Source organism: Crocodylus siamensis, chromosome 1 (assembly GCF_052110815.1).
Source record: "Crocodylus siamensis isolate JL-2025a chromosome 1, ASM5211081v1, whole genome shotgun sequence".
NCBI lineage: Eukaryota > Metazoa > Chordata > Crocodylia > Crocodylidae > Crocodylus > Crocodylus siamensis.
The window spans coordinates 211,571,431-211,588,242 of record NC_143395.1 but is presented as its reverse complement, the minus strand read 5'-3'; the positions used below and the strand labels follow the sequence as shown (position 1 = coordinate 211,588,242).

At 43.7% G+C, this 16,812-nt stretch overlaps 2 protein-coding genes across 6 annotated transcripts in view; one reads left to right on the top strand and one right to left on the bottom strand.

The window, feature by feature from the left end:
* Positions 1–16,812, bottom strand: part of CMSS1 (cms1 ribosomal small subunit homolog) — a 383,380-nt gene that overhangs the window by 169,360 nt on the left and 197,208 nt on the right. The window contains exon 2 of one of the 3 annotated variants that reach the window (XM_090055845.1): positions 4,779–4,830. The exons of the other annotated variants lie outside the window; for them this stretch is intronic. Coding sequence (XP_089911971.1) covers positions 4,779–4,830 — 52 coding nt within the window. The remainder of the gene's footprint in view (positions 1–4,778; positions 4,831–16,812) is intronic. 3 annotated transcript variants of the gene reach the window in all.
* Positions 1–16,812, top strand: part of FILIP1L (filamin A interacting protein 1 like) — a 324,599-nt gene that overhangs the window by 113,354 nt on the left and 194,433 nt on the right. Inside the window, exon 1 of one of the 3 annotated variants that reach the window (XM_090055823.1) lies at positions 12,990–13,004. The exons of 1 other annotated variant lie outside the window; for it this stretch is intronic. The gene's annotated coding sequence lies outside the window, so the exon portion shown is untranslated. Of the gene's footprint in view, positions 1–12,989; positions 13,005–13,702; positions 13,760–16,812 lie in introns of those variants that run through there. One more of the 3 variants, XM_090055814.1, reaches the window with a different exon arrangement.

Sequence of the window (16,812 nt, the reverse complement as noted above, 5' to 3'; positions counted from 1 at the left end):
AAAAATCCAACCTGTGATATGGCACAGTACATAAATCGTCAACCATTTTGCCAACATCTGTCCTCCTGCTTCTTTGCTTGATATAAAGAATGTTCTTTCATCCTTATCAATAATGTAATCTTGGCACTACTCCTTCAGGTAATCCAAAAATCAATTCAAAGAACCATGGATGACTTTCTTGGAATGAAATCTAAAACTTCTCTGTCCAAATGAGTAACTGTGAATTTTGGCACCCTGTGTATGTGGGGAGGGAGGTACTGAGCAGAGGAGAGACTTCTTCGAGATTCAGAAGACTCCAGCTGCTGTCCTGCTACCACAGCGCAGTCTCCCTTCGCACTTGGAACTGTTGCCACTACAACTCGGTGTCCAGGGCTGGTGCCCCACTTGCTCACTCACAGTTATGCTGCTTGTCTACGTCATGAACTTGTTTGCAAAGTAATTCTGTTTTTTAAATGACTACCTCTGTGGACAGCAGCATAGAGAATGATTTCTAAAATAGAGAAGAACTACTACTCCAAAGATCACAAGAAAACAACAAAAAAGATTTTCCAACAAAATCCAGAATTTCCCACACTTAAAAGTATTTCAGCAATCAATTGAGAAGTTTAAAAATGATGACCTCCCTTTTACAGTACATATTTTCATAATATGTGCTTTCAGAACCCAATGCTTAAAGAATTAAATATTTTGCTCCCTTCTGTAAACTTGTACAGATTGCTTGCTATTGATCTTCTGAGTCATGTTTCTGGCAGAAAATACATATTCTAGAAATTATAAGCACTAGAGAACAAATTATGTAATCTATGTATAGGTTTAACCCCTTCTTCATAAAAGTAGGATAAAACTGTTCAAAATCAAAGTGATAAGACAAAGTCATTCAAACCAAAGCAGCAAAACATTTATAACATTTGTAAGATAACAGTTTAATGTAAAGGGCTTGGATTCTGCTTATTTTTTGTTAAATTTCAGGTTGTGAACCACACAATAGAAAAAGTCCTTTTTGATGGAAAATGGTTGCTTCAAGTCACAGGGCATCACTCAAAGAAGAAGAATGAACATCTATCTATCTCACTCTGTAAAATCTGGATTTCTTTTTATACAGATTGCATCCAGTAAGGTTATGTCATAATTCAGGGAAAAATCAGCTCCATCCCCAACCAACCCTAAATGTCCTATGATTCTTCAGAGGACCACCTCCATTCTTCCTATGCTAACAGAAAGCCAGGACAAAATGAACTAGATGGCAAGCCAACTAACAGGTAATTCAGCACAGTTTACAGAAAATCAAAATCAAATATGAGTGAGTTGAGTGTGAGGTGTAGCCATGTCAGCGATGGCCATAGAAAAATCAAATAGAAGGATTTTGGATGCAGCCTAATTTAGGGTGTGCCTTTATCTCCTCCTCCTAAAATGCATGTGCTTCTGTTGGGTGACTGCACTGGGACCCAACAAAACTTGTCTCCATACAGTCAACCTGAGAACACCATAAAACTATCTGACAGGTAGAAAGGTAATAACTAAGCACATCACTGTCTTCATCAAGATCAATAATTGAGCCATGTAATCCACTTTGATTTTATTGGAGTGCTAAGGCAAAATTCCAAAGACATAAATAAGCTTCTGATTAGTGAGCAAGGCTTTTGGCCCTGCATTACACAGAAAGTCTAACTAGATTATCATAATGGTTCTTTCATACTTATAATACCATGGTAATTTAGAACGCCACAGTATAAAGTAAGAGATCTCATTTCCCAGCAGCAATTACATTATTTCCTTATTTTAATTTTAGTCCTCAAAAAACAAAGTCCAGAGGTATATATGATATACAGCAGTTTAGAAAAAATGAGCTTTTGCTTGCCTCAGATGCAAACAGCTACATAGCATTCAAGTGACACACAGTTTTGACCAACTAGATAGCAATGTCAGTGTTTCCATAATTCTTTATTAAGAATTATAGAATTTAAAATGTCTATTTCCAACATTACCTCATGCCTGGGTCTCTCACTGATTATTTAAAACTATATACATCTAGAAAAATCAATGACAGTACTGCAACAATACATACCAATGTATAGTATGCTTGGCAAAAACAAAATGGTCTGCTGTTCTCCGCCAAAAGTCCATTTCCATAAATTAACTGTGAATTGTAACTGGACAAGATCTCTTTTCTAAAGTTTCCAGCCATTGGCAAATATGTCCAATACACAGGAAGTTGTATTTATAGTTGCATTACTCTTCACAATATACTAATTCTCTTCCAGCCAGCAGGACCAGTGGCAACTTCTAAATGAACAGTCTTTTTCCTGGGATGGCATCATCATAATGTACAGTTTCTAAATCCCGGGTCAATTTTGGCCATGGAAAAAATACAACACAGGGGTTCTTTCCATGGCTAAACACTAAGACTTATTAGACTCCTCTGTTTGAAATGGTAGGAGTATGAAATCTTACTCTTGTAGCCTTTGGTCTTATTATTCAGGAAAATCTTTAAATGTGCACTTAACTTTAAGAATGAACTGTGCCATACTGGACAAATCCTTGAAGCAGGGATGTCTAATATATAGTCCAAGGGCTATATATTAGACATCCATCTCCCAGAACCTTCCCACCTTGCCTGCTGATACTCTGGCAGACTACTGAAAGGTTGGGGGTGGGCATTGCCTGCCACAGAATATGTGGTACTAGGGCCATGATGGACATGGTCATTGGCAACAGGGACCAAGTAAGAGTTGAGTTTGACACCTCTAGCTTAAAGTTATACATGTGGTTCAATGCCTTACTGAATTAGGGTCTAAACAAGCTACATCCTCACTTTACCAGCTATCTGCAGTCTCTCTTAGTCTTGGAGAGATTCAGCAAGATTCAGAGATTTGAACATAGACACAGCTTTAAATGTTTTTTCTACATACCTCTAGGTAACAGGCAGCTCGTGAATGCTACGATGCTGGGGCAAATGGAGCATCCCACAGAAGTGCAGAGGGCTCCATAGCATGCTCAGCAGCAGACCCAGAAGTGCACCAGAAGCACTTCTCATCTACTTCTGGGTCCACTGGGGAGTGTGGTGCCTCCTGGGTCTGGAGGGCGAGCCCAGGGGGCCGCAGGGAGGCCCCTATGCATGCACTCCAGAGAAAGTACTTTGGGTCCACTGCTGAGTACATGGAGGGCCCCACCCTGCACTCCTGTGGGACACTCCATCTGCCCCAGCATCGCAGCTTTCACAAGCTAGGCTGGTACCTCGAGGTACGTAGAAAAAAACATTTAAAGCTGTGTCTATGGCCAAGTCGCTGATTCTACAAATCAGAATCTAATCTTCAGATTCGGCTGAATCGAATCAGGGACAATGATCCAAAACAATGAATCAAATCACTGTCCCTGAGTCGGGCCAAATATGAATCCAAATCAAATAGGTCCCATTTCACACGCCCTTAACAATAAGAAAAGATTCTATGGATATTTTGACCAGACAAAAAGACTAAGAAAGCTATGGGTACATTATTAAATAATTAGGGCAAATTCTTTAGCAGAAGATATAAAAGGGCATATCTGCTCAATAACTCCTTTGCCTCAGTCCTCACAGAAAAATTAGGCTGCTAACAAGTAGAGCTGTGCAAAATTTCGCCCTGTGTTTCGTTTTTAAGTTGTTTCAATGCGTTCTGAGCTCAAAACAGCGAAATCAAAATGAAACAAAAGCCTTTGAAACAAAACAAGGGAACTCAAAACATTTCAAAAGTTTCAGATTGTTTAGAGTTTCGAAGTCAGGCTTACTGCCTTCAGTGCCAGTCCCAGCTGGGCGCACCCATTTCCTGTCATCTGGCAGGCAGATCAGGGACTTGCCTGCACCCCCGAGAGGGCTGCAAGGGGCTGTGCTGGACTCCTCCTGGGGGTGTGGGTCCCCAATCTGCCTGCAAGATGACAGACTGGCACTGGGCATAGCCCATACCCAGTGCCAGGAAGATCGGTGCTGCCGCTGGCCCCAGCCAGCAGCACCCGGCTCCTGTCATCCAGCAGGCAAATCGGGGGCACACACCCCTGAGAGGACTCCAGCACAGCCCCTGCAGCCCTCTCGGGTGTGTTGGCAGCCCCCGCTCTGCCTGCCGGCTGACAGGAGTCAGGTGCTGTCGCCTGGGGCAAACTGGGGCAACCGCCCCGGGCCCCGCACTTTGGAGGACCCCGTGGAGCCGGGAGGAGTAGTCGTGGTGAGTCTGAGCTGCCAGCGGCTTCGCATCTGGCTGCTTGCTCCCCGCCCACCCCATCCCACCACCAATGGCAGTGGTGCCAGCAGCTTCTTTGCATCCAGGGCATGCAGGATTGGGGCAGGAGCAGGTCCCTGCACTAAGTGATTTGCCCCAGACCCCACACCCTCCTCAGGTACCCTGGCCCTACCCACCTGTCCCACTCCCAGTTGCTCTCCCCACCCATCCACAGCCCCATCCATCTGCCTGGCTGAGTGCAGGGAAAAGCCACTTAAGGAATTTTGGTGAGCTGTTGTGGGTGGGGGCAGGGGTAGGGGACTGACCCGACTTGTGACAGCTCACCTTAACTAAGTGGCCCTCCAGCCCAAATAACTGCCCACCCCTAGACTAGATGACCTCTAGAAGTCCCTTCCAGTCTTGCTTTTCTACGATTCTGTTTACTTAGCATTCATCTTGTCTTTCATGTTTTGCTATGATACAGAAAACCTGACACCATTAAGGATGGCCCCACTGAAGAACAGTGCTTTGAAAAGTTAAAAAAATATACAATTTAGCACTTTGAAAAAAAATAGATTAATACTTTACCAACTGAGGACTCTATAAATGGCAAAACCAGATAAAGAAGAAGTGTTCTTACCTAAAATTGAGAAAAGGAAAAAAAGAAAAGAAAAAAATGGTCACTCTGAATACCGCGCCTTCAAAATACCAATAAACTCCACAACAATACATTATGGTTACAAAGGCAGCCATGGAAAAATAACACGTTAATTAGTTCTTGCTTTAATCACACACGTTAACAGTGATTGACTGACAGCCCTAATACACACACACACACACACACACTCTCTCAGAGGAAAGAAAACAGGAAGTTGCACTAGAACAGAAAATTGTAATTTCTTTGAAGAAATAATTAAAATTAACAAGGAAATCACAACTAATATTAATAAACAAGTAATAAAGAAAACTTAACATTAGTACTATGAAAACTGTTTTAAAGCAACCACTCAAGGAGCTATTAAAAGTTTGTTAATGGAGTTTGTTATATCTTTAAATATAATTCACTACAAACTATACTGAGAAGCATACGTGTGAAGAATAAGATGGTCAATTAAGCCAAGGAGTTAACTGTTGCAGACTCAGTTCCTTGTTCAGATTTCATTGAGCACATCATCAGTACCATAGGGCACAGACCAAGCGTTGCTGGTGAACTCAGACTGGTGAGGCAGTAGAGCATCCCATGGGTGGGCGAAGAGGGGGATGGTTGCAGCCAGCTGGGAGCAGCGGGGTTTGCAGCCTCCCCGCTACTAGCCAGAGTGCCTGGCCAGCTGCAACCCCCCCCACTACTCCCAGCCATTTGCAAACCTCCTTCCCTTCTTCCCCACCCCCCTTGGGACACTCCACTGCCCTACCAGTCTGAGTTCAACAGCTGCACCTGGTACAAACAGATATTAGGACCCCACTTTAACTCATGGCACTTTACATAAAGACAACCCAACCCCCCAACCCCCACCCCCAGCCTGGCCCAACAGACATTCAACGGTTGGGTGGGTGGGCAGGGGGAGGGGAGAGGGAGGGCTGGAACCAGCTTACATCAGCCCAGGCAAGCAGGCAGGGACACTCAAGCAACCTCCCAGGAGGCTGTTGAACCACCTCTCTCCCCAGTCCTGCCCCCCACCACCCAGCTGAAGGACTGTCAGCAACGGAGGGGGATGGAGGAAAGGACAAAGTATCCAGCTGTTCAATGGCCAGAGAGGAGGGGGGATGGCTGGGAACAGGGTCCCCTTGCCTTGCACCCCCCATTGCCTCCCAGCTACCTGAACTGGGGTATTGGGGGGAGCTGGTTCAGACCTGGAGGTGAGGCAGCTCCATTCCCCACTCCCTGCCAGCTCTGGCCATTCAGCAGCTGGGAGCTTCCTTTCCTTCCCCTTGACAGCCCAGGGGGCAGGGCTGAACCCTGGTACTGCCAGCCCAGTTGCTTGGGGCCCTGGATGGGGCTTGTGCATGGGCACACCCCTGCTTCCTGGGGTACCCACCTGGAGTTTGCACCTGGGCTGCTTTACCACTCTTCTGCTCTGCCACTGCTGGGCCACCCAGAGGCAGCAGTGATGACAGAGGGGGAGGGCAGCCTGGGGACAGGCTGCAAAACCATGTGTGAGATAAAGGTGTTAAAAAAAATAACACGTTAATTGGTTCTTGCTTTAATCACGCACGTTAACGGTGATTAATTGACAGCCCTAATGCACACTCACACACATACACACACATATACATACACACACACCCTTACAAGGCATCTGACAAACCATAGTTCTAATATCAGCCCACCCCAAGAGGGAACTGAAATAAGCTGTCTTTTTTTTTCTTTTTCTGAAATTTTAAAGAAAAAAGTTGAAAAAAGTCAGAAGTTCATTAATTGTCCTGTTTATTTTCTGCCAATTCTAGATGGAAGTAGTAGTTCCTTTTCCCATGTGGCAATTGAGACCAAGATATTAAGCAACAAAAGGACTCAGTGTCAGGGTTAAGAGCAAAAAACCTTAATTCCCTGGCTCTAACTCCTGTGCACAGGACAACAGAACGCCTCTTTCTTCCAACAGCCATGCTGTTCAATGACAGCTAACACTTTCTTTCACCAGATGAAGCTACAGCAATCTTAACCTTACATCCTTACCTGTGATCTTGTCCTCTCATATAGACTGTAGTACTGATAGTCAAAAAAACTAATTAATATTACATGTTATGTTGTGATTTTGAGATAGGGACCTAACTACTGTGGTTCAGAAGACAGCACTGAAGCTGACATTACATCAATTTGACCCATGGCTCAAAGTAATGAGCTTTGAAAATTGGCCTTGAATTTAGATTACAACACCACTTTTGCTTGCATCTTTCAGGCAAATTTTACTCCTGTCTACTGCAAGGACTTTTCCAAACACTGAAATAACTTGTGATTTTCTGAAGTCATTCCATGATTTTGCTATGAAAACGTGTACCCTACCTTTAGTAACAAGATCTCCAACATGGATCCACCAGACTAGGGACAAGGGAGAGCTCTCAAATTTAATGACTGCATTTTGACCAACAGCACCTCTTCTAAAGACTTGGCTAAGTTCCAAGAGCTAGGTTTTTCTGGGAAATGGAAATTCCCCAAAATTGAAAAGGCAGGGTATAAAGGAGAACACCCATCTTGCTGGGGTCGCCTGATCCCAGCGGTCTTTCCTGCCCAAGTGCAGGGGGGCTAGACTCGATGATCTATAAGGGATGCTGGTAAAACCATAGGGACACACAGGAAGCCTGGGACATAAGAAGTCATATGCTATTTTTAGCAGGTCAAGTTGAGGGAAGTTACCTGCAATAATCTCAAGAGACTGTCAAGTGAAATCATGCCTAAAATACCAACATCTTTTATACATTACTAATGACCACAGAAACACAATAAATGCAGTCTCTCCTATCCCTTCCCCCAAAACAACTGTTTTGCTACTATTAATATTCAAACAGGCTTCTGAAGAGGCTTTGTGGGTTTTCAATTTAGAGGGAAAGTGAGAGGTACTGAAAGGTTGTTGGCCGTTTTGTCAAACAAAAGACAAATGTAAAAATCTGTAAAGTGAAAGCATTTAGTTTAAATGAAACATGGTTCAAACGGTGGGGGGGGAGGGGGTTGGAAGAGAACCTTGTCAAACTACACACAAAACAAAACCTGGCAATTAAAAAAAACCCCCCAGCAATAGTAAAGAGCACTGACTTCAGTCAAACTACATGTGAAGGCAAGACACACTAAATGTTAAACAAAGTGAATTGATTTTGTTCTAAGCAAGGCATGTCAGGCATAAGCACCATATAACATTTTACAGAAACAAGAATTAGGTAATCAAGAAACAACAGACAAGGCACTATGATTCTGGCCATTAAACTTAGTTCTTCTGGCTCACGACACTAGTTCTTAGATTACCTGAGGCACAACAGTCTTATTAATATCTGTTTCCTGCTTTTGGGCCCTTCCTTAATCACAACTTCCAAAAAACTCAGGAGGCGCATCTACATATGCAAAAGACCCAGAAGCAATTTACTCTCGAGTAAGTACTCCCAGGCATGTGTCTACATGTACAAAGGACATGGGAGAAGATTAGAGAATCATAGGAAATTAGGGTTGAAAGAGACCTCAGGAAGTGAACTAATCCCTTAGTTGGGTTCTCCAACACTTCCACCAGGCAGTTGTCTCCAATACTTTCCAAAAACTTCCTAGATTTCCTGTACACTGCTGTATTGCCCTCCCAGCAGCTGTAAGGGTGATTAAAGTCCCACATGAGAACCAGGGTCTATAATCTAGAAACTTCTGCTAATTGTCTGAAGAAAGCCTCGTCTACCTCATTCTCCTAGTCTGGCGGTCTATAGCAGACACCCACCACAACATCACCCTTGCTGCTCTCCCCTCCAACCTTAACCTAGAGACTTTCAGCAGTCCTATCTCCAGTTTCATACTGAAGCTCTGAGCAATCAAACAGCTCTTTTACATAACGAGCAACTCCACCTCTTCTCCCTGCCTGTCCTTTCTGGACAGTTTGTACCCATCCAAGACAATGCTCCAGTTACATGAGCTATCCCACAAAGATATGCTGCTCCCAGTAGCAGACTGTTCCCACACCCTGCAGCCCTACAACCTACATGGTAACAGGTCAATTCATATTACACAGAGGAAAGTCTGCTTTTAAACATGTTTGAACAAAATCCAAAGTGACAGTATCATAGTGGTCTTTGGCAGCTGTACTGGAATGCTGCAGTCACCATGCATTATTTCTTTACTGTTGTTGATGGCCCTGCTATTTCACCATCTTCTCTTCATCTCTTTTCATTCTGTTTATGCTTAGTGCTTTCCATGTGTTCTACAAGCATCTGCTTTTTAACATGATCTAAAGCCTTGCTGCATGCAGTGCAAAATAGCACAGTACCATCAGTGTGAAATGTATCCTTGCCAAACGGTGACTCAGTTTAGGGGTGACTTTTGCACTTCTTGGCAACTTTTCTAGACTTGAATGCAATGTCCTGAGGTTGAAGTAAAATTTAAGGTGCATCAAAACACCAGCCCCTGTACATCGGGACTGACTCAATTTGCAACTGAATTTGTACCACAAAAAGTATGAAATCAAGTGTTTTCCATGAAAAAAAAGAAAGCAAGCCCCAAAATTTTGTTAGGGTTGGGGGGGGGAAAAAAAGACTTCCTGGTTCCAAGCAGAAAAGGTGAGAAGCCTTCCCACCCTAGAGCAAATTGTGGCAAGCCCTACCTGAGCCTTGGAACATGGGGGTGGAGGCCTGAGGGCAACACAAGACTGCCAGGCTGCTGGGTGCCAGCTGGCACTGCCTGCAGGACCAAGGCAGAGGCCATTCCCCTGCTGCAGGAAGGCAACCTACTCCAGTCTTTACCAATCTGAGCAAGGGAAAGTTAATTCCTGAACCCAATGCAGTGTCAGTTTGGCCCTGAGCCAGAAGGGCCATACTGTGTAGTCTGGACCCTCTGCGGCTGAGTCTCAGCAGGAGCATTGGCACATCCCCACCCAGTAGCTAACCAAGCTCTTCTTAAACACCTCCAGTGCTGGAGAGTTCACAACTTTTCTGGGTGTCTCTAACTGGGAGTTGGTAAGAGCAGCCTCCTGGGCACAGCTAGCTTTCTCCCTCTGCTCTTGGGAGAGAAAGAAAAAAACCCCAACAACCTGGTAATAGCAGCTTCCCAGGCACTACTGACCTTCTCCCCTGGCTCTTGGGGGAGAAGAAGAAAAACAAATAAATAAAAGCAGCAGCCTCCCAACCACATGCTTATCCCCCAGCCCTCTGGGAAAAAAGAATAAAAAACAGCAGCATCCCAAACCTGCTCCCCGCAGTCTGCCTTCCCCTCCCTGTTCCCCCCAGCCCCATGCACCATCCCCATCAGACCTGCAGGGCTGGGGCGGCTGGGTGCAGCAAGAGCAGAATGGAGCCTGAGGACATGGTGATCCTGTGAAATTAAGTCCTGGGCTCCACAAATTAAGCCCGTCCCTATCAATTGCCCAACTCAGGAGCCCTGAGCTGGGCAACTGGGTCTCAAAAGGCTGCTGTGTTCCCCCCAAACCCATGTGGCAAAAGCTGCCCACCCACACACCCCTGCCCTGCCCCTCGCCAGCCCTGCCAGCTCCCCCCGCAGGCCTGCCCCAGCCCTGGCAGTGTCACTCACACTTCTGCCCTCCCAGCTTTCTCTGCAGCTCCCTGCCACTGCCCTGGCAGCAAGACCAACACCCTACCCACAGGGCCCCCTCTGGCCCTGCTGGTGCCCCTCATTCCTGACCTACCATGCCCTGCCCCCCCCCCCACTGCCAGAAGGGGGCCCAACCTGCCCCTTGGCCTCAGCCCTTGCTGGTCTCATTCTCAAGACCCGCCCCCACCCCCTCCTCCTGCGGACAGGGCTTAGGGTTTCATGCCCTTTTTGCAAACAGCTGTTGCAGGCTGGAACTCTGCCAGCATGTGGAGAGCTGCCTGCAAAAGGGGGAAATCCTCATTTTTCTCCTTTAAAGGGAAAAACCCGTGTTTTTCCACAGGAAATGGAAAAACTGGATCCCTGCTTATAAAGCAGTCCTATACTCCTCAAATTAACCCTGTTTTGAGGAATGAAACTTATCCCAGTCCCAAATTTATCTACAGCCCACACAAACTTAAAGTTCCCTCACTTTTATTGTCAAAAATTATCAGAAATTAAGAATTTTGAAGCTGTAGAAAGAGTTATTTTCTGAAAATATGAGCCTCTCAGTATTTTAAGTTTCCTGCATGACCTTTTCATGTTCGCTATTTCAGGACTTTTCTCCACACACTGTGTCCCTGATATGGGCTTTGGCAGGCTGAGCGATAAGAGCTGCCTGAAAAGTGACGGCATTCTCATTATTATCCTCTATTGTTATACTTAATCTGTATTGTGTTATGCAAGAAGCACTTATTGTTTAAGCAGTTTATACATGCAGTGCTATCCAGGTCTACCCAAGAAAAGCAGAGATTCACAAATACACCAAAGACTTCATGACTTTCTTATAAAAGGAAACACATTAATTTCGCATCTCCTGATGCCTTTCTTGCAAGGCATTCATTACCCTCATGTCTCCAGTGATGTTTTTAATAGGATTTGAGGGAATCTGACACCTGGCCTAGTCCTAACAAACCAAGCAAGTAACATATACATGCTATTAGCAGTCCATAAAGAATCTGTGATTTAAAGAAAATAATAATGGAATAGAACAGAACACTAATCCTCAAGGAGCAGAGAGAAGAAGCCTAATCCCCACACTATTAGACAGTGTCCGAATCTTTAATATGAGTCAAGGACAAAGTACATGCTCCATCAGCACTACAAACTGGAACATGCAGTGACCTTGTTACAGAATCAACTGTTAAAAAAAGCCTCACCTAAAAAACAGTTCTTGCTGCAGGCAGGTCCTCAGCCAAGAGGCCTGGAAAGCAAAAGCAGTGCTCAAAAGCCAGTTGGCTTGGCTATAAACCTGCATACCTCTTACAATGTAAAGTCTCCACATGTGCATACACACACAACACATTATTATATGCCTACTAAGGCCAGTCCCTGACTTATGGTCCTACTGCAAAGCTTACTAATGCTATAAAGCTATCATCATTTAATCCTCAGGTATTTAAAATACCAAAATGTTGATAAAAGCAGCATTCATTTAAGGACAGTGATATCCCCACAGAGAGCATGTCTGAAGTTGCTGGAACCCCAAATATCTAATGGCTCATTCAGTTTCATTGCGTGGTCACTTATTGGTAAAAAGTAAATTTAATGCTTCATAAATATAAGGCTTAAAACAAAAGTGCTTCTAATCAGATCTGGCACAAGATGGAGAAATGCACAGAGTGAGGTAAGTGTGATGTTGCCCAGCTGAAGAACAGGGGATGGCAGGGCTTCAGCACATGACTCACACAGACACTAAACAGCAGAGAGCTGGAGATAATTCTCAGGTAAACTTTGTGCGAGCCGCTACGTCATCCCCTCTGTAACCTTCCTGCATTAATCATGTCACTTGTAACCTGATGCAACCCAAGAAGAATGTCTGATTTACAAGGAGCAGGGCAAGGCTAACAGAACAAATACTTTGGCATGTCAAGAAAGCTGAGAGAGGTAGTTAGCCATGTTAGTCTGAAGTCAGGCAGAAGGCATGGTAAAGATACATCTTGTAGACTAAATAAGATTGTATATAGATAGTATAAGTTTTCGTGAGCTTGAGCTCACTTCATCAGTTGTTCTTAAAGGACGCGCATAGAGCTTGTCATCACATAATTTTAATCTCTCATACATGTTGCAATTGTATGTTCATCATAGTGCTGCTTCAGTAGAGTCTCACAACATTTTAAACATGTTGGTCCCTTGTAAAAGCCTGCCTTTTAAATACAATGCAAGTTTCAAAACCAAGTTTGATCTGAGTGTTTGGCTACATGTTTAAATGGGTTCCTCTTTATCCAGCCCTACTTGGATATCCCTGTTATTTGTATTCTCCATAACTTGTTCATCAGCAATCCTTAACTTAGCAACCTCCTGGTGGAATAGAAGTTTTGATTTCTTCTAGGTGTGTTAACTTGATTAAATGAAATTCTTGATCTCAAGACCACTTCTTCAGATGCTACGAAAGGACAAGCATAGAGCAGTGTGTAAACTGGATTGAGTGATTTGAATACAAAAGGGATGGGAAGAGGGAGAAGAAGAAAGGAAGGAGATGGGGGCAGTGTTGGAAGAGGCATACAAGTGAAGAATCCATAGGAACAAAAGTGTTACCAGAGCTAATCCAGGTAATGAAATAAGAATTTGCGGTCTAGTTGAGGATGGTTCTACTTTGAGCAGGGGGTTGGATTAGATGACCTCATGAGGTCCCTCCCAACCCTCACTTTCTATGATTCTATGGAAGTGTCAGCTGTTTCTCAAAACTATGTACATCAATTTGGTAAAAATCTTTTTGGTGCAAAGAAGTACTGTTTGCATTGCAGTACATGGCTCATTTAGCTGCATCTTCTCACAGAAGAATGAAATGGTCACCTGGAAGAACTAAAGATAAAGTTTCATAGATCCTAAAGGAAGTTAAAGTGTATATATTTTGCTTTAAGACTGTGTGAAGTTATCCTCAAATATTATACTTAAGTTATAAATCTATGAAGTTTTCACAGTAAGTAGGAGCATTGTTTACAAAATGTATTACAAACCATACAGGGCCTTATCTACCACACTGAAGGTAATAGAAGTTGCGTCATTGACCACAGTTGGAGCATGTTCAGACTAGCAGTATTTATAGACATCCCTACTACAACAGCTTACTGGAGTCGAGTCTCTGTAGAAATATGTAAACGTTCCCTTAACATCATTCAGTACTCCAGCGCTTGAACCCTATATTCCTCATAACTTAAGCATGATATTTGCCCTTAATCTTTCTAAATCCACTGCATTTTTCTCTCCTTTCCAGTTCACCAAAAATCTCCCTATTGAACGCATTTCTCATTAGGAACAATCCTGCCAGATGCTCATTTATCTCAGCATTATTACTAAGTCACAGGTTGGTGGCTTTAGTTTTTATCTCAAAAGCTTACTCTAATTTCCCTTCTAGACTGTCCCTGCTCTCCTGCTCTAGCCATCAGTGTTCTCCTATCTTCCACACCATGACCCCACTATCATATGTGCACTGCAAACTACCAATAATCATCTTTATTGTTTATGTCGATTATTTATATACATTTTGTAGCTGCTCCTTTTCCCTTGGCATTCCTTGCTCAATATTTATAAAAATAGGCCATACAAATACACAAAGCCTATAATTTAAATATAATGTAACAGCTTACATATCAAGTTTTCTACAGGAAAGTATTAAATAGTGCAAAAATTAATTAAAATGAAAATATAAGCTATATTTTTCTTTTCCTTATATCAGTTTGGAAAGCATCTCTAATACTATGTGTGCATGTACATGTGCACGTGCGCACGCAAGCGCACACACACACACTATTTATTTTCATTAAAACTAAAACCAAGAATGTAGCTGGTTCACAGGCTTACACAAATGGACACCTTCCACTTCTATCTCACCAGTTCCAATCCAACACGAATGTAGTGACTGAAAACCATTGTCTCCTGACAGCTGTTCAGCAATTTGTGAAAAGGGAAAAAAAGGAAAAAAGAAGTGATGAGCTAACTCAGAAAAGGGCAGACATCTGCCCCACAATTCTTCACCCTTCCTGGTGTACTTGGCTTATTGAGCTAGAGACCAACTTACCCTCCAAAAAAAGAGTTCAGACAAAGTGGGCCACCAGTATACAGGAACCTTGCCTTGGCAGTGCCACATTTCAGCCATACTGAACACATCAGCACCCAGAGCTCTGAGCCTACCTACCTTTCACAGACAATACATTCCCTTCGGTGTTTTTAAAATCTTTTATCAGACTTTGAAACAAAACTAAACTTCCCATGAGAATGCCAAGAGCCTAATGGACACTTTCACACCAACTATGCACATGCATGAGTGGGCAGACAGTTCTGTGAGGAAACAGATTGTACTTCCATGTTATACAAAGGTTATAAACCATGAACAAAATTTATGATGCTTAACTTGACAGTGCTTTTAAAACAAGTACCTTGACACCTGAAAGAATGTCTACCAAATACTGCACTTTGTGCGTAATTGGCCTTGGTCTAAATAAAGTGTCATGTGTTTAAAACATTCATTAGAGAACATCTCCTTGGTCCTCCATAATTAACACACTATCACATGCATGAGAAATTTAAGATGACCTTTGACCTGCCTGAGTAAGCTAACATTCTGTTCCAGTCAATCAACACACACCTTCATATATTACTTGAAGCTATTTCAAATATATTCCTTATCCAACTTCTACATATTGCAGGTAAGACTGACCTTTATCAACATGGACAGGGGTGAACAGAGTTTTCCCAGACTTATGGGGCCCCTGTAAAGGCTAATTACACATGCACCTCCCCACTGCTGTACACAGGAACTAGTGCTTCCTTGCATGGTCATGCCCTATATGCACGTACACAGCTCTAGGTACACCAGGAATATACAGGCATACCTCGTTTTATTGCGCTTCGCTTTATTGCACTTTGCAGATATTGTGGTTTTTTTACAAATTGAAGGTTTGTGGCAACCCTGAGTCGAGCAAGTCTATTGGCACCATTTTTCCATCGGTTAGCATTTTTTAGCAATAAAGTATTTTTTAATTAAGGTATGTACATTGTTTTTTTAGACATAATGCTATTGCACACTTAACAGACTACAGTATAGTGTAAACATAACTTTTATATGCACTGGGAAACCAAAAAATTCGTGTGACTCGCTTTATTGCGATATTCGTTTTATTGCGGTGGTCTGGAACCGAACCCGCAATATCTCTGAGGTATGTCTGTATACAGAAGACAGTGTAGTAGTAGTAATATGGAAGGGATTATTTAATGGGTGAGACATCAGGTATGAAATATCTAGATTCTTTAGAATCCCAAATTGAAACCTTACGCCTCATTTAAATATTTTTTTTCTGAAATAAAGAAATACAGCTTCATATAGTTTTCAGTATGTAGTTTGCTTCATATAGTTTGCTCCCTTAAAAGAGTCCTTTCAAAACATTGTAAGAATATGTTACAATGGAGGGTCAGTATTATCATCCTCCATTCACAGGTTAGAAAGTTGAGGCCCCAAGCCTGAAGTAACTCACAATACATCCCTGAATGAGTTAGGGGCATAGCATACAAAGCAGGTCAATTGCCATCCCCCCAAAATGATGAAATCTAAGGAATTATGGAATTCAGTTAAAGTGATTGTGAAGCTAGAATAAGGAAGCAATGGTTTATAAAACTTTATAGTGTACACATCAGTTACAACCAATAAAACAACCTAAAATACACAGAAAATGTGATGTTGTGGAGGAGTTTCAACATTGGGTTAAATCCACTTAGCCTGGGGTGGGCAATTATTTTGGTTGCAGAGCTACTTAAGTTTCACTGTGCAGGGAAGACGGGATGGTCCCCCTGAGCCTGTCAACACCCCGCCCCCTCCACAACAGTCTGAGAGCCCTGTGGGTCCTCCCTGCCATTGCCAACAGCATGCAGCCCCAGCTTCTACCCCAGCCCAGTCCATGACCTCTCTGGACTTGCCCCAACTGGAACCAAAGCACACAGTCCCAACCCCAGCCTGCCTGTGCCTGTGCCTGCTCTGCACTGCCCGCCCACGCTGAGCAGCAGCAATGGCTAGGCAGAAGCTGCTGCTGGCACAGGCAAAAAGCAGCCCTTTCTCCTTCACTGCTGCCAGGCTGCTCTTGCTGCACCCACCCAGAGCCTGCGCCCAGCTGCCCTGCAGCTCCTTTCTGCCCCCATCACTGTCACCTCTGGGCCGCCCCGCCGGGCAGTGGTGACAGTGCAGAGGAGCCACAGGGCAGCCTGGGCACAGGTTCCGAGTGGCTGCATGAAGAACTACCTAGCAGCAAAGATGGGGAGGGGCCACTTTTCCCCCATGCTGAGCAGCAGCTTCTGCCTGGCCGCTGCCACTGCTCAGCATAGGTAGGCGATGCAGAGCAGGTGCAGGGTGGACCAAGGATGGAGCTG